This window comes from Alosa alosa, chromosome 24 (assembly GCF_017589495.1).
Source record: "Alosa alosa isolate M-15738 ecotype Scorff River chromosome 24, AALO_Geno_1.1, whole genome shotgun sequence".
NCBI lineage: Eukaryota > Metazoa > Chordata > Actinopteri > Clupeiformes > Clupeidae > Alosa > Alosa alosa.
Window position 1 is genome coordinate 2,516,077 of NC_063212.1, and position 25,417 is coordinate 2,541,493.

Here is a 25,417-nt window from a genome sequence, read left to right on the forward strand (position 1 = left end):
TTAGCAATGTCATCACAATTATCAGTGATTACAATTATCCTTGGCTACAACCATTCAAAAGGACAAACAAATGTTACCAGTCTAATCACATCAAAAAAACATTATTTTGATTTGTATCCTCTCTTTTCCATTTCTCTCATTTCTGTGGTCATGGAAGATGGCTGAGATCAAGGCTATGGTGAACCCCGACCGCTCTGGGCTGTTTTTCTCATGGCATATTCCTGGCAGGGGTCAAGTGCCAAGTGCTGAGAGACGAACTGCATACGGAGGAAGAGTTGACAATGGACATGCGCACCAAAGTAACCGACACCGGCTGTGACACTTACAGCATTTGTGTTGCCAAGACTAAGAGAAGTACGATCATCCTTCTTTTGGTTGAAATTTGGTGAAAATGTATCCATCCAGTGTGCGCGATGAAGAAAAAGCTTGTTTGCAAGAATAATACTTACCTTTCAATAAAGATATTGACAGACCTACAGTATGACCGGGCTCCAGACTAGCCTTTTGCATTGGTTGCACTGGTGCGCCTAACTTTTTATTTTTATTTTGGTGCACCAGTACAGTACAAAATGTAGGTGCACCCAAATTTTTCATCATGCCGCCTATAACACCACAATTTCAAGGTCGCCTTTTTATCGCTCTCCATATACATTCCGTGTCTGAGCTGTTGTCAGAGCTTGGACCGGGAATGACCGTATTGATTTGATTTGGGGAGCCCCACCACCATGACTCCCATCAGTAATATCGAATATTGTGTGATCATTCACATCAGTCAGATTCACATCACACACAAAATATGGCTCATGTAATGTGTTTCTGTTTCATATTTTGGAATTCATAAACTTTATATTTTGTTAATAATTTATAGTATTTTATATCTGCATAATTACTAATAGCAAAAAAATATATAGTAATTTGAATACTACCTATTGATTTTTAAACTACTTTCCTTAGTTAGATTCAGATTCAGATTCAGAAAACTTTATTAATCCCATCAGTGGGCAATTAAGTTTGCAGTCCCGGTCTCCATCAATCTACAATAATTAGTATAAATAAATAAAAAAAAAAAAGTTATGTAATATAAAATATAGAAATACAAGACCTAAAGAAAATAAAATAAATAAGAAGATAAAAGACATACATCTTAACACACACATACAGTCAGGCACCCTGTCCTGTCAGTGATGAACAGCGCTCAGTAAATCAAAATTTTCAGTAGTGTACTCTATCCCTTCAACCTTATTTAATAATCTAATGGATGTAGGGATGAAGGATCCAGAATACCTTTTTGTTTTTGTCCTGACAGAATAATAGCGCCTCCCAGAGGGCATTAATGAAAATTCACCACCTAAAACATGGATCAGGCTGACTGATGATACTTTTAGCCTTTTGGACTGCCTGTTTGTTAAACAGAGCACTCAGACTATTTAGCTGTGTTCCAATAATCTTTGATGAAGTGTTAACAATGCTGCTGAGACTGTTCGTGTCTAGTTACGCTTAGTTCGTGGAAATACAGCAGATGCGAGGAAAGTCTAGGCACTCGCCCTTTTGACGTTAGGTGTACCAGTGCGACCCAGGAAAAATTGTAGTCGCACCCTTAACAATTTTAAATTTGTTGCCCTCTAGAACACTCATCATGTTTCAAAATGAATATGCTGTTTACATGTGCCCATTTCTTTCTCCTACTTCTCTCTCTCTTTTCTCTTCTCTTCTCTTCTCTTTCTCTCTCTCTCTTTCTTTCTTTCTTTCTTTCTCTCTCCACAGCTCTGGTTGTTGTTCAGGCAAAAAAGGATGTACATGGAGGAAAGGTGAACAAAATTGCCTTCGACATGGCTGATTACCTCAGGAAAAAAGACTTCTGAGAATGTTCTGCCCGTTCAACCACTGACACTTCCTCACCCCCCCCAAACATATCATTATACATGACCTAGTGATTCAGTTCGTAATAGCAAGCCACTCCAGTCCATTTAACATTTTGTTGTATACCACTAATGTTATTTAGAGTACAGTGAATGGTGATGGGATTATGTTGGTTGTCAGTGCCCATCATCCTGTCTTATCATAATAATCCTCCTCCTCCGCCACTCCAGTCCATTTAACATTTTGTTGTATACCACTAATGTTATTTAGAGTACAGTGAATGGTGATGGGATTATGTTGGTTGTCAGTGCCCATCATCCTGTCTTATCATAATAATCCTCCTCCTCCTCCTCCTCCTCCTCCTCCTCCTCTTCATCAACAGCAGCGCCTCAGTAAGGATTGATCACTGTGAACCCTTACGATGGCTGCATGTTTGATTGGTGTGATTGTTAATGGTACACAGCGTTCCGTATTTGGCAGGGATGTGACTGGGTCATTTAAATCTCTATCCCCTCTGGTTAAGCCATCTGCTGTAGTATTTTTTTTATTTGTTTGTTTCTTTTTGTTGTGTCCTACAGAACAAAAAAAAGGTCATCTGTGTGTATTGTGTTGTTGTTAACTTATTCCTCTCCCTTTATTTCTGGAAAACTTGTTTAAACCTACAATGTGGTCAATACAAACAGCTTTAAATTGCTTGGCTGTGACCTGAGTTTAGGAGCATCCATTCAGATTCAGAATTTCCCTGGATAAACTGATTTAAAGTGTATATGTCATGGTTAAAAAACATTTTTGACAAATGAAGGGACATGAAGCAAGATAGTAGTGAGTAGTGATTTTTCCTGAAAAATCAACTTTAAATACAGTAGTTATTTGTCATGAATGCAATACGCTTCCGTAGCATGGCTGGCAAACTCAAAAACAAACTGTTCATCAGTTCAGAAATCCAGACAAAGATTTTACTTCCTTCATCAGCTGCAGAAATTCAAGGTGTCAGCCTCTATCTTGAAGGCCTGCTACTCTTCAGCCGTGGAGAGTGTTCTAACTCTAGTATGGAAATTACACAGCTTAGGATTGCAGTGCCATGCAGTGATACATTCTGCTGAACTGACCATCAGAGCGCCTCTCCCCATGAGCGTCCAAAACATTTTAAAAGACACCCCCCCCCCATGTTGCTCAACATGTTTAACAAGAGTATTTCAATGTATGTGATGCATACAAATCCTTGAATCCTTAAAGTGTAAATGTCAGGTTAAAAAACATTTTTGACAAATGAAGGGACATGAAGCAAGATGGTAGTGAGTAGTGATTTTTCTTGAAAAATCAACTTGAAATACAATAGTACGGAAGCGTATTGCATTCATGACAAATAAAATAAAAATGCACCCTGTTTGTCTGAATTAATGACTTGGCACATCCTGTTTTTCTATGGCATGCATAAAAATGACTTTGGATAAAACTGTCTGCTAAAAGAATGAATGTAAATGTAAAGTAGCCTGTATGCTGGACAAGCTGATACAGGCAAGGCAGGGATGGGTTGAGGCTAGTGGCTGGGGTGTAGAGAGGTGAAATTTGGAATGCGAGATGTCAGACAGAACCATAGTGTGCATGTGTGTGTTCGGTGAGGGTATGGGGTGTTGGTCTAGCCTGGCTAGTGCCACCACTTCTCAATGTGGTCTGGGAACCAAACGTTAATTTTCTCGTATTTGAAAAAAATGCCCAGATCCGTTTATTGGGTGCCACGGATGTCTATCAGATGCGTCTGTGCATAGCTCATCATCGTCTTGCTTTTCCCCTTGTTCTGTGATTGGTCCCCTATCTCAGGCGAAAATTTGCTCCATGGTCTCCAGGCTGCCTTAGCAGCGTGAATCAAATCACGCGCAAGGCAGCATGGGAACACCCAGGCTAGTGTTGGTCAGTCACCGAGAAGATAACAGACAGTTCTGTCACATATAATAAAACAGTTGAAAACTTCAACACACCTTTTGGGATCAATGTTTCACCTCCAGAGTGTGTTTTGTTGCAGTACAATATTGAGCTGCCAGGAGAAACACTACCACCTTGTGGTGAAATGGTGTAAAGGCCAAAGGCCATTGACACTCCAGCAGTGACCCACACCCCCCAGCGGAGGTGTTTTGTAGGGGGAAATACAACACACATTGATTCTGTTAGAATTTCTGATATTCAATATCTGATAATCAAATTGAATCTGATATTTAAATCTGATATTCAAATTAAAATCAGCTCATCTTTGTGCAAATGTGTTCATATCTAATAGGCCTACATGGCCAGCTTGCATACTCATTCTGGTATAGATGCCTGGATAGACATAACAATTAATTTAAAATACAGTAGTTTACTTTTGGTTGACTGCCAATTATCAAAACAAATTAACATGGGAATCTTTGGAAATAAATAATATATACATTTCATATACTGTACCTATTGTGTGATTTACTCATCTTCCACAATAACTTAGGAAGTGAGAATCTAAATACCTGCATTCAGGGTCTTTCCAATCTACAGTCTACTTATTGCCAGTGGCACTGACAATTTCAGTTTTATTGACTGATCCTTACTGCACTAATATGTCATTACACTTTACCTCAGATGGTTATTGAAGACTTCTGTCTTGTTCTGTCCGGAACGAACAGAACGAACCCCCACCGTACATGCAGACAACACAGATTGGCTTTGTTGGCAGTCAAGCACGCCTAGACAAACTCCAGGGCTACAGTAGTCTGGAGTTTCAGTCTTGTAGAGTAGCTGTGTTCACATAATGATGACACTAAATTTAGCAGCATGCTAAAGGGTAGGGGGCAAGCGCAGGCCGGGGAAAAGGGTAGTGTGTATTTGTGTGTGTGTGTGTGTGTGTGTGTGTGTGTGTGTGTGTGTGTGTCTGTGGGTCTGTGTGTGTGTGTGTGTGTGTGTGTGTGTGTGAAAGACATGAAGAAGACGTATAGCATGACATGAATGTTTGTCATGAGCAAATGAAATGCTTGCTGTGATGACTGAATGGGATTGTGCATAAATATGACAAACAAAAACAGGGATGTATCATGCAGGTATAATATATTATATAGGTATGTGTGTATGTTTGGTGTATGTAAGCTCATACTTGCTCAGAGGAATCAGAGGCAATGAGTCCAGTGGAGATGGAAGAGGGGTGCCCTTTCAATTCGAACCCAAACCCAATCTCACATTTCCCTGGAAAGTCAACCCTGACCTTTCTTCTAGAGGTCAAGGCCCATCAGCCAGGGACCATCTGACTGTTCCATCATCTGGGGAAAAGTGGAAAACCAGTCCACTAGAATACCCAGCCCACAGATCCAGCTCACAGATCCAACACTGACTTTATGTAAAAAAAAAAAAAATCGCTTTATGCTTTAAAAGCTTTATGTTAAGATACAGTATAAGTTTTGTGTTTTGAAATGTCTTCATAAATTATCTAATGCAGGCACACAACCCAAATGGCCTACCCTACTGCAGGGACAGTCATTAAACAAGATGCTCTTCTGTTGTGCCACGGCTATGACTTTGTCGTGCCATAATCAACAATTATGGCAGTGTACCAACAAGAATAGATAGGGAGTTATACACCTACAGAGATACCTATGAAACATTTCTCATCAGAGAGAAGCATCTCACTTTATGGCAGAATAAGCCACAAAACTATGGCACCTACTCTACCTTAAAAGTACACTTTGCAAGATTTTCCCCTTAACAAAGCCAATTTGATGGTAAATGAACTTGTTATAGGCTTAATTGTTCACCTAGCTATACAGTATAGATGTAGCGAGAAAATCAGCCATGCAACTTCAAGAACGGTGGCCCGACAAATCTTGCACGAATTGTGAAACATTACCTTGTCAGTAGATATAGCTCTTTGGAGATTTTTGCCCATTGTTAATCCTTCACCTCCACAACAAAAGCATTTTCATTGTGTACAGGGGGTTATGTCACCAGAAGTTTGCTATTTAAGACAGCAGAGTAAAATATAAATATATCGTGACTCTAGAGGGAGCTCTACAGTCACCAAAAAATACCTAAACTTTAGTGTACCTTTAATTAGGGAAGATAATTCTATAAACTTCTGTCTCTCCACTAGGGGAATTTCCTCAAACAAAGAGTTGTGTAATCAGAGGCTAGTACTTTTCCACTCTTGACTGAACCCACCACTGTGTTTCTTCAATTAACTAAAGTTTACTATTAGCCTATAAGAAAAGATAAATAGCATCACTAATCGCATATGAGTCCAAGGACAGCATTTTGATGGCCTTGAATTCAGGCACGCTGGGGCGCAACACGTTTTAGTGGCTGCAGTGTACGCGCGACACAGTCCCTATCCCTCTTGCCATATATGGTGCCACCTCACAGAGGGCGTCTATAAATTGCGCGGCTGTATCAGACGGATGCACTCTGCAGTCCGCCTGGACGGTCCGAAACAAGCCCGACCCAACCACACACAGGTAATAATCAATGCACTTCCTGTGGTGCTTGTCGCTGCTATACTTTTCCCATGCCATTGTTGTTCAGTTTGTCTTCAGGTATTATATAAATGAACGTGAATCTTATTCTGGTCAGATTTTCACTTCAAGCTGGATGGTTTGAAAATCAAACGCGTTCGACAGACATTTAATTTGAAAAACAGTGACTTGTTTGCAAGCGCATCACACGTAGCCTACTGCGCGCGTTTGTACATAGTGCGAGGAAACGTATGAGAACTTCTCTCACTAACAATGGTCCCGTCCGCCGAAACTTGAGTTTCCCATTTCATAACTTAGGCTACTGTAAATAGAATAACCTTCCTGTACAGATGCGGCCATATCGAAAGGCATCTGACATAAGAGTTTGTGATGTGCCAAGGTCACGGGTATTGCCTTTAAGACCTCGGGTAGGCGACTGAATTTTGAACACAGCACCCACAGTAAATGTATTTATAGATGTTGAGAAGCTGTTTCTGATGGGTGGAATAGGCTAAATTGCACGTTCTAGATCCATGGTGCATGTTGCATGCAGATACTGCAGGAAATAATCTAGGACTTCCTTGATAAACTGTGCAGAATGACTGGATGTTCTCTTTTATTATTTAACGACAAGTGCAGGCCATTTAATTGGCAGGCTAAAAGTCACCTGTAAAAGTGTGAATTCGCTTTATGTGTCTCAAATAGGCTAGGCAGAGCCAGCTCTCACAGTGTAATCACGTCTCGAGCACGCCTCCATTGCGTCAGTGCAAGCTTTGTTGTGGAATACGAAAACCTCACAAAATAGTGATAACATTGTGCATGCCGGTACTTCTGTTGACGGAGATAACAGAGAGAGGACGCGATTGGATACAGTGGGTGGTGGGGCGCGCAAAGTTCGAGGAAGTTTTCAAGATAACCTAATGCTGTCACAGATCAACCAGATCCGGGATACAGTAGGCTCTCCGTGGTCCTCACGTGTGACTATAGTGAAGTGTATCCGTACAAGTTGACAAGGATTGGACTATATAGCAGAAGTAAGAGCCCTAGACTAATAGGTCTTAAGTATTTTAACTGTATATCACTGCCCATAGCATCAAAGCATTCCACCCATTCTAAAACTGTAGATTAATAAATTAAACGTTAATACTTCCAATAAAACAAAACATCTCCCACACAACATGCAAAAGGTCCCTTGACAGCCTTTTGCTCTGGGAGATGTAGCAGGTCAGTGCTAAGTCCTGTTCCAGGGCTGAACACTATCTGTTGCTCAAGGGTACGGTGTGTCTTCGTATGATGCTCCGTCACATAGAGCACAGACATGTTCTATGGATCTAGTATGTGCAATGTTTAACAGACATGGTAGTATCACTCACTTGAGACACAACTCCTGTCAGGAGATATGTTACAAGGGCATTGTGTCTCGTGTGTGTGTGTGTGTGTGTGAGAGAGAGAGAGCGAGAGAAAGAGAAAGAGACAGCGCTGTGAGTTGTAGTATAGAAGAGGGTATATATATTGTGAACCTCTGTGTGTGTGTGTATGTCTACCCGAGACTCCACTGAACATGATGACGTTCTTTATTCTTCTGTGACATCTCTGAGTGCTCAGTTGTCACAAATTATTGATTTTTTTTTTCCCTTCTCGAGTGTGTGCACACGGATAGGTGGCTTAACATTGAGCACTATTTGTCTGCTGTGTCTGAATGAGACCCAGAACAACACACAGATCGTGAATGAAACCTTCCAGCCATATAGTTCACACATCTCTTAACATTATCTCCAGTGTCTTATACAGATACAGTTGGTTGTGTGAGGTGACTGTCAGATAGTGGTAAATATAATCCTTATGGGGATTTTGCACCACATGACTGTATATCAAAGTCCAGAAGGTCACCTCCAAGAGCTGCTGAGGCATATCAGCAATTGAAGTGTGTGTGTGTGTGTGTGTGATTAGCAGCTAGTGTAATACAGTCTGGCCACACCTTTACAGAAAGGTCATCACACTGTCATTGAAAGGTTAGAGGTCAATGACTGGCTGAGTAAAGGTCAAGGTAAGTTTAAAAATGTGACTGAGATCATGTGCACAGCATGTGTGTGCATGCGCACACAGACATAGGCCTGTCTACACACACACACACACGCTTAAACACACACCATTTGTACAAGATATCCACAACATATGTCAGTCTCTAGACTTTGAGACTTTACACTTGGCTAAACTACAACAGTAAAGTAAGATGCAGGCCTACTGTCTCCTCTCTCTCACACACACACACACACAAAGGCAGAGAGACACAAATGTCATTGCATTTCCGCCACAGACACTATTAATAACCTAGCATCCCTGAGAGAGCAGCTGAGCCTACTTGAACAGCTGTGTGTGTGTGTGTTTTGTGTGTGTGTGCGTGCACATCTACCCCCCAGCATTGGAACAGAGTACAGTAGCCTAGCCTAGTCTCAGTATCCGCTTGTTAATATTTCCATATACATAATATCTGCATTTTCTGATTTCAACTGTGAAGCAGCACGTCTAAACACAAGCTGACATTAATCTGCAGGCTACGCGCATGTAATAAGACTATGCAATATGATTATATTACAGTTGAAAACAGTAGCCTAAAGATGGTTTCTGTATGAGAGGGTCTAAATGAAGTTCCTGTCGTCACAGTAAGCCCATTTTCCTAGCGTTTCTACAAACAGTCGCGCATATCTTATATGCGTTGCACGCTATGCCACAGGTCATGTTTTGATCGTTTTACTGACGTCTATTTCTATTAAACTTTGCCTAGAAACACACGCCACTCCACCACTGAGCGTGTTCAACCTACTCCGATACGAGAATCGTGCGCTATTAGTAGATAAAATACGGCTTAGCACGTCCAAAGAGTGGTCCAACGCAAGCAAATATGCGACAGAGCGAGAGGGTGAAACCTAGGTGAAACCAAAGAGTCAGCGGGAAGGGCATTGGGGAGTGGATAGCATGCGCTTGAGGCGGAAGAATTTATAGAATAATTTGAAAACGAAGTAAATTGATTACCAACACGTCAAAGAATGAACAGACGCATTAAAGAGACCACAACAGCCCAAACGGACCGCATAGAAGACTTGCAAATTGTGACGGGCTGCAAGGTTTAGCCGTGATTCACCTGATCATTGTCTTGATTGGGCAGATTGGTTCTCTCTACGCACTCATTGGTTGAATAGCCTGTTGTCAGTGAGCGAGAGTGTTATTAAAGGGCCATACAGTGTTTCTGGTTTTGGAAATGGTGCTTCAAAGACTTGCCAATGCAGGTGAGAAGGAAAATTACCAGACAAACATTATTTTTCTTTCCATCAGGATCGCAAGAACACATACACACACCACAGGAGCACCATGCATACATATGTGTTTCAGTCGAGAGTAATAGTATTTTCCCCTCTCTTTTCAGTCAGGATGTCCATCACTAAAATTCACGCCCGTGAGATCCTCGACTCCAGAGGAAACCCCACAGTGGAGGTTGACCTTTACACCTCAAAAGGTAAACACTCAAATACATACACACATACACACACACACACATGCAACCATCACCATTTGTGGTATAACTACTGCTCTTGGAGTCAATCTTGCTTTATTACAAATATGTGAAGAAAATCTTGTATCACTTCCTCTATAGGTTTGAACCATTTTAGTTGTAGTTGAGGAGGTTGAGATGGAATTTTGAAAGGTTTTAAAAATTCAACATTCTTTCTCTCTCTTTCAGGTCGCTTCAGAGCAGCTGTGCCAAGTGGAGCCTCCACAGGTATCCATGAGGCCCTTGAGCTGAGAGATGGGGATAAGGGACGCTACCTGGGCAAAGGTACACACACACACACACAAACACACACACACACACACGCACTTATACACACACACACCTCAGCTGCTAAATACTTGTTCATGCTCTGATTCTTAGGTACCCTGAAGGCCGTTGACCATGTGAATAAAGACATCGCTCCCAAACTGATTGAGAAGGTGCGTTCATTTTGCTTTTGATACAGCCACATGCACTCCATGAATGCTATCAATTGGCACACAGTGACAGTACTCAACATCATCTGAAGTTACAGATAGACCTAGTTACAAGGATACAAGGAAGTTTATGGTCACATGCATATAGTTACTGGAAGTAAGAAATGCAGTGAAATTATGTCTGGTGTCAGCCTATTTGTGCATTTGGGGGGGGGGGGGGGGGGGGGGTAAAAAGTGCAGTAGAAGAGGGGTTTAGTAGATTAAGTGACAAGGGCTGCATAAGAAAGGTGGGGGAGGATTGGGATTGGGGGGGGGCACCAACAAGGAGCACCCGAGAGCAACAGGGGCAAGGAAAAACTCCCTTACTAAGGAAGAAACCTTGGGCAGATCCACGGCTCAAGGGGCTAACCCAACTGCCAGGGGTCTTGGTGTGTGTATTGGGGGGATGACAGGGGAGATGGGATAGTGTGCTGTGTATGTAGTTGTTCTTATTATAGTTCTTACTAGTGTACTTACAATGTTTTCCAACATTGTCAACCTTTTCACCCATTGCAGTGCTTTGTCTAACTCCCTTCAGTTTCAATTTTTTATGCTTTATGGACGTCACTATTATACAAAAATAAAAGGATAGAAGGATAAAAGGAATAAATGAAACCCAATTAATATATCTCTATCTATCTATTTTCCTCTGTCCCCATGTCAATGAGCAGAAATTCAGTGTGGTTGAGCAGGAGAAGATTGACAAGTTTATGATTGAGTTGGACGGCACTGAAAACAAATGTAGGTGCCTCTCTCTCCTCGCTACTAGTGAACTAGTGAACTCAGACCCATGCAGGTACCCAGAGGAACATTAGCTTTTGTCTCAAAGAATCAAAGCAGATCTTATTGGGGAAATCATTGAAACCTGACCTGTTTCTCTTAGACTCCCTTTAGGAAAAATAAGTCGGAGACAAAGAGCATTTTAAGATCTAAAAGTTGAACTTCAATTGGACTTGGTCTAGAGATCTAATTTTGAATCCCCCCTTCCTCTGGGTGGCTATCGGACGTCTGTCAAGCTGTGATTTCTTTTTCTCCCTCTTTCCTTCACACTCACACCTCTTCCTCTTCTTCACAATGAGTGTTTCCTCTGCCTCTCTCTTTTTCTGCCCCTGTCCTTTGTTTTTCATTCCCTGTTTTCACCTCTAACAGGCCTGCTAACAGTCTATTCTCTCCTCTCACCTGCAACCTTGCCGTTGTATGTTGAAATGAGGATTCATGTGCGGTTGGTGTGTGTGTGAGAGAGAGAGAGAGAGAGAGAGGAGAGAGAGACTAATTTTTTCGTCCCCTCACCTCTTCTCTAGCTAAATTTGGTGCTAATGCTATCCTGGGCGTGTCTCTGGCCGTGTGCAAGGCCGGAGCTGCAGAGAAAGGTGTGCCCCTGTACCGCCACATCGCTGACCTTGCTGGAAACAAGGAAGTCATCCTGCCCGTGCCTGTAAGTGTGTGTGTGTGTGTGTGTTTGTGTGTGTGTGTGAGAGAGAGAGATGAAGGAAGGGTAAAATGAGATTACATATGTTATCATGTCTCTTTATTCAAGCCATGTAACTTTTTCTTCCTCCCTGACTTTATCCATCCATCTATCTCTCTCTCTCTATCCATCCATCCATCCCCTGTCCTCTTGCACTGTCCGCCTCCTCCAGGCCTTTAACGTGATCAACGGTGGCTCTCATGCTGGCAACAAGCTGGCCATGCAGGAGTTCATGATCCTGCCCATCGGCGCTGCCAACTTCCACGAGGCCATGCGCATCGGCGCTGAGGTCTACCACAACCTCAAGAACGTCATCAAGGCCAAGTACGGCAAGGACGCCACCAACGTGGGAGATGAGGGCGGTTTTGCCCCCAACATCCTGGAGAACAATGAGGGTCAGTAGTGTGAGTCTGTGTGTGTGTGGTGGGGGTTGAAAAGGAGTGCCCAGCTAGTCCCCTAATTAGCATAACTCTTCATTCAGGTAGATCAGGTGGTTAGTGATATAACCTTTGTTAAGAAAGATCACAGGCAGAAGGAATACATGACAGGATTTTTACTTTCTGAAGCTGAGATGTCCTCTAGTGTGTGTGTGTGTGTGTGTGTGTGTGTGTTTTGCCACCATTCTGGCATCTTTATGAACTGAGTTTCTCACTACAGCCCTTGAGCTGCTGAAGACTGCCATTGAGAAGGCTGGCTACCCAGATAAAATCATCATCGGTATGGACGTTGCTGCCTCTGAGTTCTATCGTAGTGGCAAGTACGACCTGGACTTCAAGAGCCCTGATGACCCCGCTAGACACATCTCTGGAGAGCAGCTGGGAGATCTGTACAAGACCTTCATCAAGGGCTATCCCGGTATGCACTCACACACACACACACAAACATACATACAATACATACCTGTACAAACATATACCTACATACAGACATATATGTGCACATTGCAAAGGCTTTCTTGCGGATTACACCAATATTCTGTCACCCATGCATGAAAGTGTACTTTGTCTCTCTCTCACACACTATCATTAAACATCTGTTGTGTCTTGTGTTAGTCATGTCCATTGAGGACCCATTCGACCAGGATGATTGGGAGCACTGGAGTAAGTTCACTGCCGCCGTCGACATCCAGATCGTCGGTGATGACCTGATCGTCACAAACCCCAAGCGCATCAAGGATGCCATTGAAAAGAAGGCCTGCAACTGCCTGCTGCTCAAAGTCAACCAGATCGGTTCAGTCACAGAGTCCATCCAGGCGTGAGTGTGGAGCCTCCTTGCTGAGCTGCGTCAGGGGGCCCAATGCTCTCCTCCTTGTGTAGGAAATGTGTAGACCTTCTCCCATCTCTTCCCCCTGACAGCCACCTTAACAGCCCTTACCCCTCCTCAGAAAACTGAGCAAAGTCAAAGGTTCTTTTGAGTTCCATCTACTGAGGTTGTATAACTAAATGGTGTCAGTTAGGCACTCCTCGTCGAGTGGCAAGCTGAGATCAGTATACAATAGGGCCTCCTCATCGAGCTGGGAGCTGAGATCAGTATACAATAGGGCCTCCTCGTCGAGCTGTGAGCTGAGATCAGTATACAATAGGGCTTCCTCGTCGAGCTGTGAGCTGAGATCAGTATACAATAGGGCCTCCTCGTCGAGCTCAGGGGGCCTCAGGGGGAATAAGCCAATTAGTTTCAGTTGACAAAAAGCAAAAGTCTTTTACAGAACCTGGTGTTGTGGAAATAGTATGATCAAACACTGAACACTTCATCCACCTAGACTAATGTTTGTGTGTGCATGTGTGTGTTTGCAGGTGTAAAATGTCTCAGGCTGCTGGCTGGGGTGTGATGGTCAGCCATCGCTCTGGAGAGACAGAAGACACCTTCATCGCTGACCTGGTGGTCGGACTCTGCACTGGACAGGTACCTAGTTTTCTCTCCATTAAAAGGAATGAAATGTTTAGCGATCATGAAATTCATTCAATCTTTATTTATTCTGAGAGGTTCATTGAGGGTAGTCATCATTTTCAGTGAAGCCGAGATTACACAGTAACAATGGAATAACGAGATATAGTATAATAATTGTGGAAAACTAAAACAAAATAAAACAAATAATAAGATGACCTATATAACATTATAGGAAGGGGAAAATAAAAATACAGAAAATATTAATAATAAAATAATAACAATAATAAAATAACATTTACATAAAACAGGTACAATTTGACATAAGAAGGTTTGTGATTACAGATCTAAATTGATTATAGAAAAGTAGAGTTAATTTTTATGTTACATTGGTGATTATTCCAGGAAGTAGGGGCGCCATAAAAAAAAAAGGCTGCCTTTCCCAACTCAGTGTGGATACGAGGAACCTTGAGCATCAAACAGTCATTTGATCTGGTCTGATGGGGACCAGAATTCCAAACAAGCATGTCTGAAATATAACCTGGTAATTTAATAAATAATACAATACATGATGTCAACAAGCAGGAAGATAATGAAGAGCAGTAGTCCTACTCACTTGTGCACGTATACTATGGAAGATTGATCAAATCTAGCAAGAAGGAAAGTCGATGACGTGAAAGTGAAAGTGAAAGTAAGCAAGTTAAGGTTGCTTTTGATATAGTACAAAGACGCAAAATTAAGCAATAAACCCCGAGAGGCCGTAGGTTACACTGATTCTACAACAGCTAAGGGGCGTTGTTAGGCACGACGCGCTAATGGAGTGCCTAAAACCCCCTTAGCTGTTGTAGAATCAGTATAACCTACGGACTTGAGTGGCTTATTGCTTTTCTAAAACTGTTGCTATAAATACCTGGCAAAGTTTCATAAAGTAAAGGCAAAGCAACGAGAAATGTAACGGTTTATTCATAGATAACCATTCTTCCGCCAATAAATATATTTCCTCTTTCTGAATGGTTGCCAAGCAACGTCGAGACACAGCTACTTTAACTTTTGTATCAAGTTATGGTAGCGCAGTAATATAGAACGCAATGCGGTCAAGGTGTATGTTTGTGTTGGATTTTATAACGGCATCGAACATGATTCAGCCAATCACAATCATGGACCGGAACTATCAGTTTTAGAACTGGTGCTCTAAATACCGATTCTGTTGTCTTTGAAAGGTTCTCTTATTGGCGCATTTAGCCGCAATTTGGATGAACACCTGCTTTTACTATAGGTGGGAATATGTAGGCGCCTTCATGGGCAGTTTTCATACATATAGGGGAATACCTAATTAGGCCCATTTTACGCTTCTCCCCCCATTATTTTACACAGAACTCCCTCTTTCCCCAGACCCTCCTATGAATGCATATGCAGGACACAGAAAAGCGCAATTTGACATTCTCAGCTCCCGTGACGTGCAGTCTGTGCTTTCACCTGTTTGTACCTCGCCATTTTTTTTACGCGCATGTTACGAAACAAATACGCCTGAAGTGGGCGCAAAAGCATTAGTACATCTGGCCCTCAGTCTTTATGATTCCTCGTTTTCTTCTCTTCACCTCTCTTTCTTTCCCCTTCTTTTTGTCTCAAGGTTTGTCTGTCCCTGCCTGCACATGCCTTTCCTTCAGTCTGCTGTAATTTTTTTCTCTACTTTTCTCATCATCTCTGTTTCTCTTCTCTCTCTCTCTCTCTCTCTCTCTCTCTCTCTCTCTCTCTCTCTCTCTCTCTCTCTCTCTCTCTCTCTCTCTCTCTCTCTCTCTCTCTCCTGATCAGTTCATTTGTTTCTCTCCTTTCAGATTAAGACTGGTGCCCCCTGCAGGTCTGAGCGCTTGGCCAAATACAATCAGCTGATGAGGTGAGACACACACACACACACACACACAACTGCAATTAGTACAGAAGAGATCAGCACTGTTTGCCAGTTTGCATATGCCATCTTGGATGCCAATCTCTACACCTCTCAGTTTAAGTAACTGCCTTTGAGATGAATGGATGGATGAATGAATGAATACAACTCTGCAATCTCATTCACAGGATTGAGGAGGAGCTTGGGGACAAAGCCAAGTTCGCGGGCAAGCACTTCCGTCACCCCAAGATGTAGACACTTACCACAGCAACACTGGAGCACACAAACACACACACCAACATTGATCATCCTCATCCATGACAACACCAGACTAAGACGGCATCTGACACACACACACAAGCATATGAGGATGAGAGATGACCAACGTAATGTCAGATTTTCAGAATTCCACTTTTTGAAATAAAAAAGAACACAAATTGTGTTATTTCCTTTGTGTGTTTGTGTCCTTTGTGCACTATGTCTGAGCTTAATAGTCTGGATATAAAAGCAGAACAGGGCTGTTTTTTTTTATTTATTTTCTAATCATATATCACCTTGTGTGCAAATTTGAAATATGAGATGCGTAACAATAATGCCCTAATACAAAATACAAGGAATGTTAAAACCAAAAGAAGGAAAAAAAAAAACAAGACATGGCAGATGAGCAGATGCTTGCGTCACCAGGGATGGCAAAGCAAGAGGCTACACTGAGATTCTGGAGGAAAAGATCAGGCAGATCAGAGACCTGTCCCAATAGGCATCATTGGACCATTAAACCATACAATGATCCAAAACATACAGCTAAACAAGGCAAGAAATGGTTAACAGAGAACAATACCAACATTTTAGAGTGGCCCAGCCAGGGTCCAGACCTCAATCGGTCAAAAAAGTTTGCACAAGGCTAAGGCCACAAAGTGATGGCAAATGATCGTTCCTGCCTCAAAACCCAGACTGCTGCTAAAAAGGTGCGGTCTAAAATCATTGTGGAGACATGGAGAGGCTTGGTAGGTATTATAAGAACCATTTCAAGAGCTTTGATGGTAAATAAAGATGTTTCCATTGATTATTTAAAAAGGGTATGAATCATTTTGGACATTTTTTTTTTTATACCATGTTTCTACCACATTGTCTTACAACCTTTTGGCATGTGGTAGTGTCATTTTCAGTCAGAACAAACATATTGGTCAAGAGAAAATCAACATTACATCAATATTTGCCAGGGGTATGAATAATTTTATTCTTAACTGTATATATGTGTATATATATGCCTTAAAAGTATTTTGAGTATTTTCAAAATACAAAAATACAGTGTTTTATATTGATACACAATATGATTACTGTATTTTGTAGTTTATTTTGATACATTAAAAATGAGGGTATTAGGTATTTTATTTTGAAATACATCCTGATGTATTTTTGCCCATCTCTGTGCATCACTATATTCTGTGGCAATCACAGTGACCGTGATGTGTTGCTGGCACTGACTGAGACAAACAGCTCTAAATGGCTGAATATACAATATAGGATGCAATGAACACTAGTTATGTTTTTGCCCACAAGCTTGTTTCATATGCATATCAATCAAAAGACTAAATTTCATTTAAATACAGGAAAATATAACACAATATGTCTATGTCTATGTCTTATCAAGTTATTCTGAGCACATACACATTATTTGATTATGCACCATGTAAACTGGTCTTGTTGTGGCCATTGGCCATTGTTATGTAGCCTACACTAAAATCATACACCACAATGAAAGGGAGCAAAAAAAGAGAATGATAGATAACGCAAACAGAAACTGACAAAGATTGAACTGAAAGAGGAGAAGGAATTCTGCAGGAGGTACATCACCTGGTTGGTTTTTTGTTCACAAACTGCAGCCATCTTGCATAAGAATAATATTCTATGTCTTGTGTATTTGCATGTCACAATACATTTTCAACCTTGTAACATATTGAAAGTACACTGTAATGGCACAAATCAAATGCAGCGTAGGCTACGCCCTCCAGAATTATTGGCACATTTGGTAAAGTTGACCAAAAGGTATAAAAAATAATATTTTGGTTATTCATTGTAATCTCACAATGAGGAAAACTCCAACCTTGAATGGAAGCAAATTTATTCTTCTCCATAGTCTTGACATGACTGGTCAGATCATCACCACATAGCAGCAAAAGGCCGGTCTGCACTAACGGGGCAAAGACCCCCTGTATGTATGTGTGTTGTAGTGTGTCTGACTTCTCGTAGAACATCCTGTCAGGTAAGATCAGTGGCTGGCTCTAAAAGTGCAGGGGGCTTCCCTCTTGTGGGCATCAGGGGAAATGTAGGAAAGTGTTGGATTCTCTGGTCTTTGCGTTGTGTTTTAGTTCTAATGGTCAATAGAGCTTGACAGCTGGATCAGGATCGGCGATCAAATAATGATTTATTGTAGATGGTAAAACAATGAATAACAGAACACAGGCTAAGTCTCGAACAGTAGGCTAAAACTTTCCCGACAGAAGATGCTTCTCGAGTCGCTTCCTCGATCTGTCTCCGAGTTAAAACCTAAGACAAAGCCTGTTATACTAAAACATACGAACGTAAATCATGCCAACGTGGCAGGTGCCAACCAGTGTACAAAACTGGCTCTGACCAGATGGAAGAATAGCCCCAACAGAACAACATGCTATCTCCCGGCCCGTGTTATCACTGATGTTCCTCTCGGATGTTCCAAAGCCCAGGGACGCATGACCTTCCTGATGGTAGACACAGACAGGCCTATGGATGAATAGACACAGGCCTAAGCCTCCCTTAGTGTCCACATCTGGTCAGGCATTTAGTATTAGACAAAGTTATGTACAATATGAACTTCTCCCCGTTGTATACTACACACAAAAGTAACATATGGAACACATCAGAATACAGTGAGAATGAATTCTACAAACATAGTAGAGTAGATTTTAAGCTTATCTTCAACATAATAATGAGCTCCCATGCTCATGCCCTTAGAATGTAGCACTGTAGCTGCCTGTTGACTGCAGCAACCTGAGCTAGATAACTATAGTTCAACCAGAAAGACTCAGTAGACAGAATAGAATAGTTAACAATTTAATTAGTAAAGGAACGGCTTGGATGCAAGCATGATAGAGTCCAGAACAGGTAACAGTCTTTGGCGTAGGCCCAGTCTCGGATCCCGTCCAGCGATGGCGGATCTCGCGTCTCCTGCCGATGGATGAAGGCAGGGGCGGGAGCCTACCGGCGAGGCGGGGACCAACTGGTGGCGGTGGCTGAAGGAAGATGTGGTAGGCAGGCCGTGCCCGATGGGCGTGGACTGCTGGCAGAGGTGGCTGGAGGGAGGTGGAGGGGCGTCAAAGTCAGCGTACTGAGAAGCAGAAGCAGTGTTAGGTGGTGCGTATTTAAAGAGCCCACTGAATTCCTATAGGCTGGCTGATTGAATGAGTGAATGATCAGATTGCAGGGCTTTCCGAAAGTAGGCAAAGCTAAGATTGGCTCCGTGTAAGCATGGGAGGGAGTAAGTTACACTCTACGAGTCTTCCTAGTAGAACTTTAAGCTGAAGCCATCATTTCTACCAGAAAGACTCAGTAGACAGAATAGAATCAGTTAACAATTTAATTAGTAAAGGAACGACTTGGATGCAAGCATGATAGAGTCCTGAACAGGTAACAGTCTTTGGCGTAGGCCCCGTCTCGGATCCGTCCAGCGATGAGCGGATCTCGTCTCCTGCCGATGGATGAAGGCAGGGGCGGGGAGCCTACCCCCAAAAGGATGAGTGATGCCCGCCAGGGCGGTGACTCAATAATCTGGTTCTGAGGAGAGGAGCAGAGACATTAGTATACATACAAGATGAATTAAACAGCATGACTGGGCCTGGGTGAAGACGTTGTGCCAGGACGCCGACAGAATTTTAAAGTAGCTAGGTGTTAACCATAAACCTAGGGTTGTAGTGGGGCCCGCAGCATGCTTTCGCTTTAGTGGGATTTAGAAGCTTGACGAGCTGGGCAACCAGCGTCTAGGGCAACCTAGACCAATGCGGCGGCCGGGCAACCGGCGTCCAGGGCAACCTGGACCATAAGCACTTCACGATCTGGGTGCCCAGTGACTAGCAAGCTAGTACATCGTGACGAGCCAGGCCACCGGCATCCAGAGCAACCTGGACTTTACTGCCCTACAAAGGCAAAAGACCTTAACTCGCCAGAGTATGAAACTGAGAAAAATGACTTTAAAGTTTTTTTGTTGTCCAGCCAATTGTATGATAGGTAGGACACTGAAAATTTGCCAAGGAATTGTCATAATGAATACATGTATCTACATGAAAAAAAAATCAGCTCAAACTTGACCTTTGACCCTTATTTGGAAGTTACTGTATTCTGCCTTTGCATTATCTGCAAAACAATAATGGGTCATACAAAGGCAAAATACCTTAACTTCTAATTTATTGACCATTTGGACTTTTATCACTCTATAGAAACATTTATATGATAACAATGATAGCCTTAAGATAACATTTAGTGAGTTTTGTCTAGTAAGGCTTAATATTAGGCCTCCATCAACAGAATATTACAAAATACTAAATAATGAGAAGGCTACACTGGAACATTTATCGTTGTACTTAATTTAAGTAAAATAACACTTTAAGAGCCAGAAAACCAAAAAACAGCCACAACATGATCCAAGCCAATGCCATTGGAAACGTATGCAATTACAGGAATTTTGCCTGTCTGTGTCGTGCGGGCGGCGGAGGAGTCACACATTGATTGGATTTCTTTCTTGACAAATTAAAGGGACATCGACTTAAGGACATGCTGTGTAGTTTTGTTCGTATGGGAGTCAAATATTTTGCAACCAACACTGTCTAGCTTTAGCTAATAGCTTACTCATAGCGACACTTAAAATTGAATGACAACATCCGAACAACGTTGCACTTTGATAGATTTTAGGCTAGCTAGCCTGCACATAATTATATTGCGAATGGGCTTGCTGAAAACTTGTGATGGATTTAAACAATGGATTTGTCTTCTCAGTGGATGTTGTTTTCCATGGATTTTTTAAAGGTAAGCTACGATCTAAGTTCTATCTGCTGGGTTAGTTTGTGTGCGACATGTTCTCCTCGCCGGGGAGGGGCGGGGAGGTGTATCGTGGCGTCCCAACCCACTTTCGCTTTGTTTTCTGCCAGTGAGTGGACTTGCAGATTGGCAGGCAGCTAGCCACCCTGTATGTACGAGAAAGCGTGTAGTAGGCTACTAGTTAATAGTATCCAGGCTTTGAGACATTTATGGTGTCTTACAGTTGCCTGGCACAACATCTATCATGTAGGCTATTTGTGGATCAGGAACAGTTAACTAGCTAACTAGGCTACATCCTAGCTGAATTTCACAAAATCTGAGTAGTTAATGCTAGATAGTAAAACAACCACTGCAACATTTTCTTTTCACTTTATTGAAGTGTGGCTGAAGTGCTTCAATTAGGCCTACATACAATACATAGGCATAAGACCTATGTGACCTTCTGCCTTTGTTTTACCCACCACCAATGTTAATATGGTTTGCTGCGCTGAAATTACGGTGCACTGTAACTTAATTCCAGCGTTCTATAAACGTGAAACAAAGCTAAAAAACCACAACTGATGTTACGGGCTATGCCTTGTCTTACCCTCTGCTTTTTTGAAGTTCACGGCCAAAACAGCATCTTATTTTGATAAGAAAACAACAAAATTGACTCAAGATATTTGTCCACATAAAATTGATGCCCATTGTTCCAAAATGACAAAAACTAATTTTTGATAAAATTGAAGTTCTGACCTTTTGCCTTTGCCGCGGCAGTTTAGTGCTTATGCGAGCTGGGCAGCCAGCGTCTGGGGCAACCTAGACCACGAGGGCGTGCCGGGCTACGGCGTCAAGGCAACCTGGACCATTAGCTGGGCAACCAGCGTCTGGGGCAACCCTAGACCGGCGTGATGGCGAGCCCGGCATCAGGGCAACCTGGACCCGAACTGGGCAACCAGCGTCTAGGGCAACCTAGGCGAGGCGTCTGCGAGCGGGCAGCCGGCATGCGGCGACCTGAACCATGAGCTGGGGCAGCCAGCAGAAGAACCCTAGACAGACATGACGGCGAACAACCGGCATCAGAACAACCTGGACCAAACTGGAGCAACCAGTGTCTAGGGCAACCTAGGCGTGCATCCACGAGCGGGCGACCGGCGGGAAGTGACCTGAAGCATAAAGCGTCCCGAGCGAGCTGGGCAACCAGTGAAAAGGGCAACATGCCCATGGCTGACACTAAATCACCACAAGCTACCCCGGCATGCTGGGCTCCAATATGTTTCAGCGATTAGTGCAAAGTGAATGCCAGAATTGCTGCCACCGCCACCAGGTTTGTGAAGGTAAAATGGGATTACCCTGAGTTAACATGGGAGAGCAACTTCTGAGCATCGAAAATGTCGAGAGGTTAGTTTGATGCATCCTGATGGATGGCGTGGATAGCCCCTTTTTTGGCGGCAGTCTTGGCTGCGCCGATCTTGGAATGAGTGAGAGGTGAACCTCTTTGAAAGAGGTTACATTTAAAGCAACACGTTAAGCTAGATGGCTGCTGAAAATCAGGTAAAGTGTGAGCCGTAGTTTAAGGTAGTGAAGCGGGGACCAGGGAAGCAAAAACATGGTTAGGGTTAAAAGGTTAAACATAATGTACTCAGGATCAATGCAGGGGAATATAGAGCTTGTAGTTTGCAGATGCTTGGGACGAACATTGAGTTAGTTGATATGGGTGCTTGAGTATATTTGCATCGAAGTCATGTGGTTTAATATTTAGGATAGATAAGCATTATGACTAGTTTTGTAGAAGACTAGTGCTTGTGAAGCCAGATGTGTGTTCTGGTTCGATAAGCTCACCTGCAGCGGCTAGAGTGAGATGAATGCATTGAGCTGCAGACCCAAGGCCAAGATGGATGCGTGTGAGCTTCATATAGCACCTGCTCTTGGAAAGCCCCCAAAATAAGATGAGCAGCATCAGTTATGCGAGGGAAGCATGACCTTGCGAGGTAGACAAAGGACTTCAGGACAATTCATGCCTGTATGTGACAGGAGGGAAGAACATATGTAACTGAAATATGACGAGACAACGAACAGATGAGTGCTGGGGTACCACCATGGTGCTTATGCATCTCAGAGTGCAGAGGAGCTCTGAGGAATGACTTAGCAGGCTTCGCTATACCAGCTGCACCACTGTGGCAGGATAGTACAGTTTAGAACTGGCTGCTGGAGAGACAATGAGTAAAAAGGTAGCAATGAGGAGAGAATAAGCAATACATATAAGCCCAACTGGATGCAGAAATTATATTAGTCATGCAAGCACTGGCCCCTGAGTGGAGGGTGTGCATTCCGTGACATTCCATGTGGCCAGGACATTTTTAATCAAGCGACTGACAATGTACCCTGGGAATCCAGAGTTCTCAGAGCGTTTGCTCAGGGAGAGACTTCGAGTCTGGCAAGGAGGTATGATGCGTAACTTTGCCTTTGCCATGGGGAACCAATATCTGTGTAGCTGGTATAATGGGCCAGAGGTGAGTCTAAACAGGCGACAGGCGTATCATCCAATTGCGTCGAAGTCGGGATCAGGCAGTTAACATTGACCCCGTATAAGCGGTATCTGAACCATGAGCTGGGCAACCAGCGTCCAGAACAACCCTAGACAGACATGATGGCGGGCAGCGGCATCCAGAACCACCTGGACCAAACTGGGCAACCAGTGTCTAGGACAACCTAGGCGAAGCGCCATGAGCCGGGCAACCCGGCGACCAAGGCAACCTGGACAGTGAGCTGGGCAGCCAGACCGTCTAGAACAAACAATTCTAAAACAATTCTCCCACCATGCCAGTGCAATTAAAACAATTTAGAAGGTAGAGCACAATAGCGAAAAGTGCATCAGTGAGTTTTACACAGACAAGAGTTAGTTCTAGACAGGTGATAAGTGCTGGGATTAGGAAGGCTAGTTTTAAGCTGTGCTACAAGAGGAGATATCCTGGCTGGCCGGAGATTTGTGAAGAGCGGAGGATGACCCCCTCCAGTATGAACTGGAAACATGATCCACACGATTGCGTGATTCCGTGAACCCGGCACAGCCATCCCTGTAAGAAAGTAGATGTTAGTGTGATATGTGGAACTGCTTCTCCATTGATGAACTGCATCCCCTCAGCGGAAGAGGGGAGGCATGATGCACCTACAGGGGTTAGCAAATTAAAGATTGGGAGGAGAATGTAAAAGGAACACCGTCCTCTCTGGTAGCGATCACTTGGTGAGCATATCTGCCAAAACAAAACAGCCAAGGCAAAATAGGAGAATGGAAATTAGAGTATACATTATGCAGAGGATCCTGCTAAAACGGCAATTCGAGTCAGCAATCAATGTGACGGATGGCGTGACTAGATGGGCTGAAATCACCGCGGACATGCAGAGACCCGTTGTGTCTCAAGAGAGTGCATGAAGAGCTGGCGTTGGCCTGAAGGAGACTTGAGTCTGCCAGTGATGATGGACGCTCCGTTTGACCTGCGAGAAGGAAGGAGTGGTTAGACAGGCGACATGTAGCATCGTCATCGGTAAAACAACCAGCCAACGGCTACGTTGGTAGTCGTGATCAACGAACTTCCAGCATAGCCACCACTTAAACCACAACTAGCGAAATGTAAAATTGCCGACATAATCATGAACAGCCGGTAACCATTAACACCAATATATGGAGTGCTGAAGTGACCCACTGGTGGGCAGTGAGCAAAGTGAGGGCCTGCCATAGAATTCTAGGAACCCAATACGATCACGGAATCAGAAAAGACATTTTAAACATACAAAAGGCGGCTAGAAGGGATATGTTACATACACAAATGACACAGCTTCTTAATTAAAATGTGGGCTCTGTGGTGTCAGCTCATGAACACTGACATATACGGGCATTGAAAAGAAAACACCTATTATTGCCTAGATAATAAAGCTTGTATGACATACTGGCAATTGATGACCATGGGCGGCGTGCGTCATTTTGGATTCGAGCTTTGGTGTAAGACCCCCAAAATTGAGAACCCAGATAGCCGAAACGTCGGGGGCGTCCGCGGCATACCTGGGACATGACAGATCAGCGGTAGCTGAGTAGTTTGAGCAACGGCAAGTGCATGCAGAGAATCACCCGAGGAAGGCCGTGTAGACTTCCTACCAGAAGGTATGGGACACAATCCCAGATGATTAAATGAATACAGCGATGAACTGGCTTCCCGCAGCCATGCACAAGGAGTGATACCTGAACAGAAGGTCCAGCAGGCGAGTAGCCTAGCCTAAAGCCAATGCAGCCCAGCGAGCAGCGAGGCAAATTAAGAGGCTACACAAAGACAACTGGTTTGTGACGCTCAACCAAGGTAGACATCGAGATGACCACAGTGAGTGTAGAACATCAATTAAACAGGTCTTAATACAGGGTTGGGTTCAGCGGCAGCGTGGTGCAGGCCAGCAATTTACAGCACAAATTGCAAGGATTATAATATCAGCAGGAATTATGTAAGGAGGCTTAAGTGAAAGTTAAACCGTGTCAGACAAGTCAGTTTGTTTGCTGCCCGCTTGAATATCGTTGGCAAGCAGGTTGCATGACTGTGGGTAGAGTGTAGCCTTATTTCGAGGAGCTTGGGAAGGAGACCGCGATAACCTTACCAACCAGACACTGAAGCTTGAGAAATTGTTGCGAAAGCGACATGGGCCTGCAACAGAGTTAGCGGGGGCGGCGACCCGGCAGTAGGTTATCGTGAATTGAAGGCTGCAACAGCGTGGCGTGACTGGCTCCGATATGCAGAGATT

At 43.3% G+C, this 25,417-nt stretch overlaps 2 protein-coding genes across 2 annotated transcripts; both read left to right on the forward strand.

The window, feature by feature from the left end:
* Nucleotides 1–157: 157 nt before the first annotated feature.
* Nucleotides 158–1,862, forward strand: LOC125289919 (profilin-2-like). The gene is given in 3 exon segments (XM_048237026.1): nucleotides 158–202; nucleotides 204–354; nucleotides 1,765–1,862. Coding segments are annotated over 3 exon segments (294 nt in total).
* A 4,359-nt stretch (nucleotides 1,863–6,221) lies between these two features.
* Nucleotides 6,222–16,031, forward strand: eno3 (enolase 3, (beta, muscle)). Its single transcript, XM_048236863.1, has 12 exons — nucleotides 6,222–6,326; nucleotides 9,748–9,837; nucleotides 10,063–10,158; nucleotides 10,255–10,313; nucleotides 11,021–11,090; nucleotides 11,651–11,784; nucleotides 11,990–12,212; nucleotides 12,475–12,672; nucleotides 12,870–13,071; nucleotides 13,611–13,719; nucleotides 15,537–15,595; nucleotides 15,775–16,031. Exons 2-12 carry the CDS (start codon nucleotides 9,753–9,755, stop codon nucleotides 15,839–15,841), a joined length of 1,302 nt encoding a protein of 433 aa, XP_048092820.1. The 5' UTR covers nucleotides 6,222–6,326; nucleotides 9,748–9,752; the 3' UTR covers nucleotides 15,842–16,031.
* Nucleotides 16,032–25,417: the final 9,386 nt, after the last annotated feature.

What these genes read in the sequence shown, in the direction of transcription:
- eno3 (XM_048236863.1), top strand. Translation starts at nt 9,753, where the DNA reads ATGTCCATCACTAAAATTCACGCCCGTGAGATCCTCGACTCCAGAGGA. An exon ending in GTCACAGAGTCCATCCAGGC is followed by an intron (nt 13,072 to 13,610) that starts GTGAGTGTGGAG and finishes GTGTGTTTGCAG; the next exon opens with GTGTAAAATGTCTCAGGCTG. An exon ending in AAATACAATCAGCTGATGAG is followed by an intron (nt 15,596 to 15,774) that starts GTGAGACACACA and finishes TCTCATTCACAG; the next exon opens with GATTGAGGAGGAGCTTGGGG.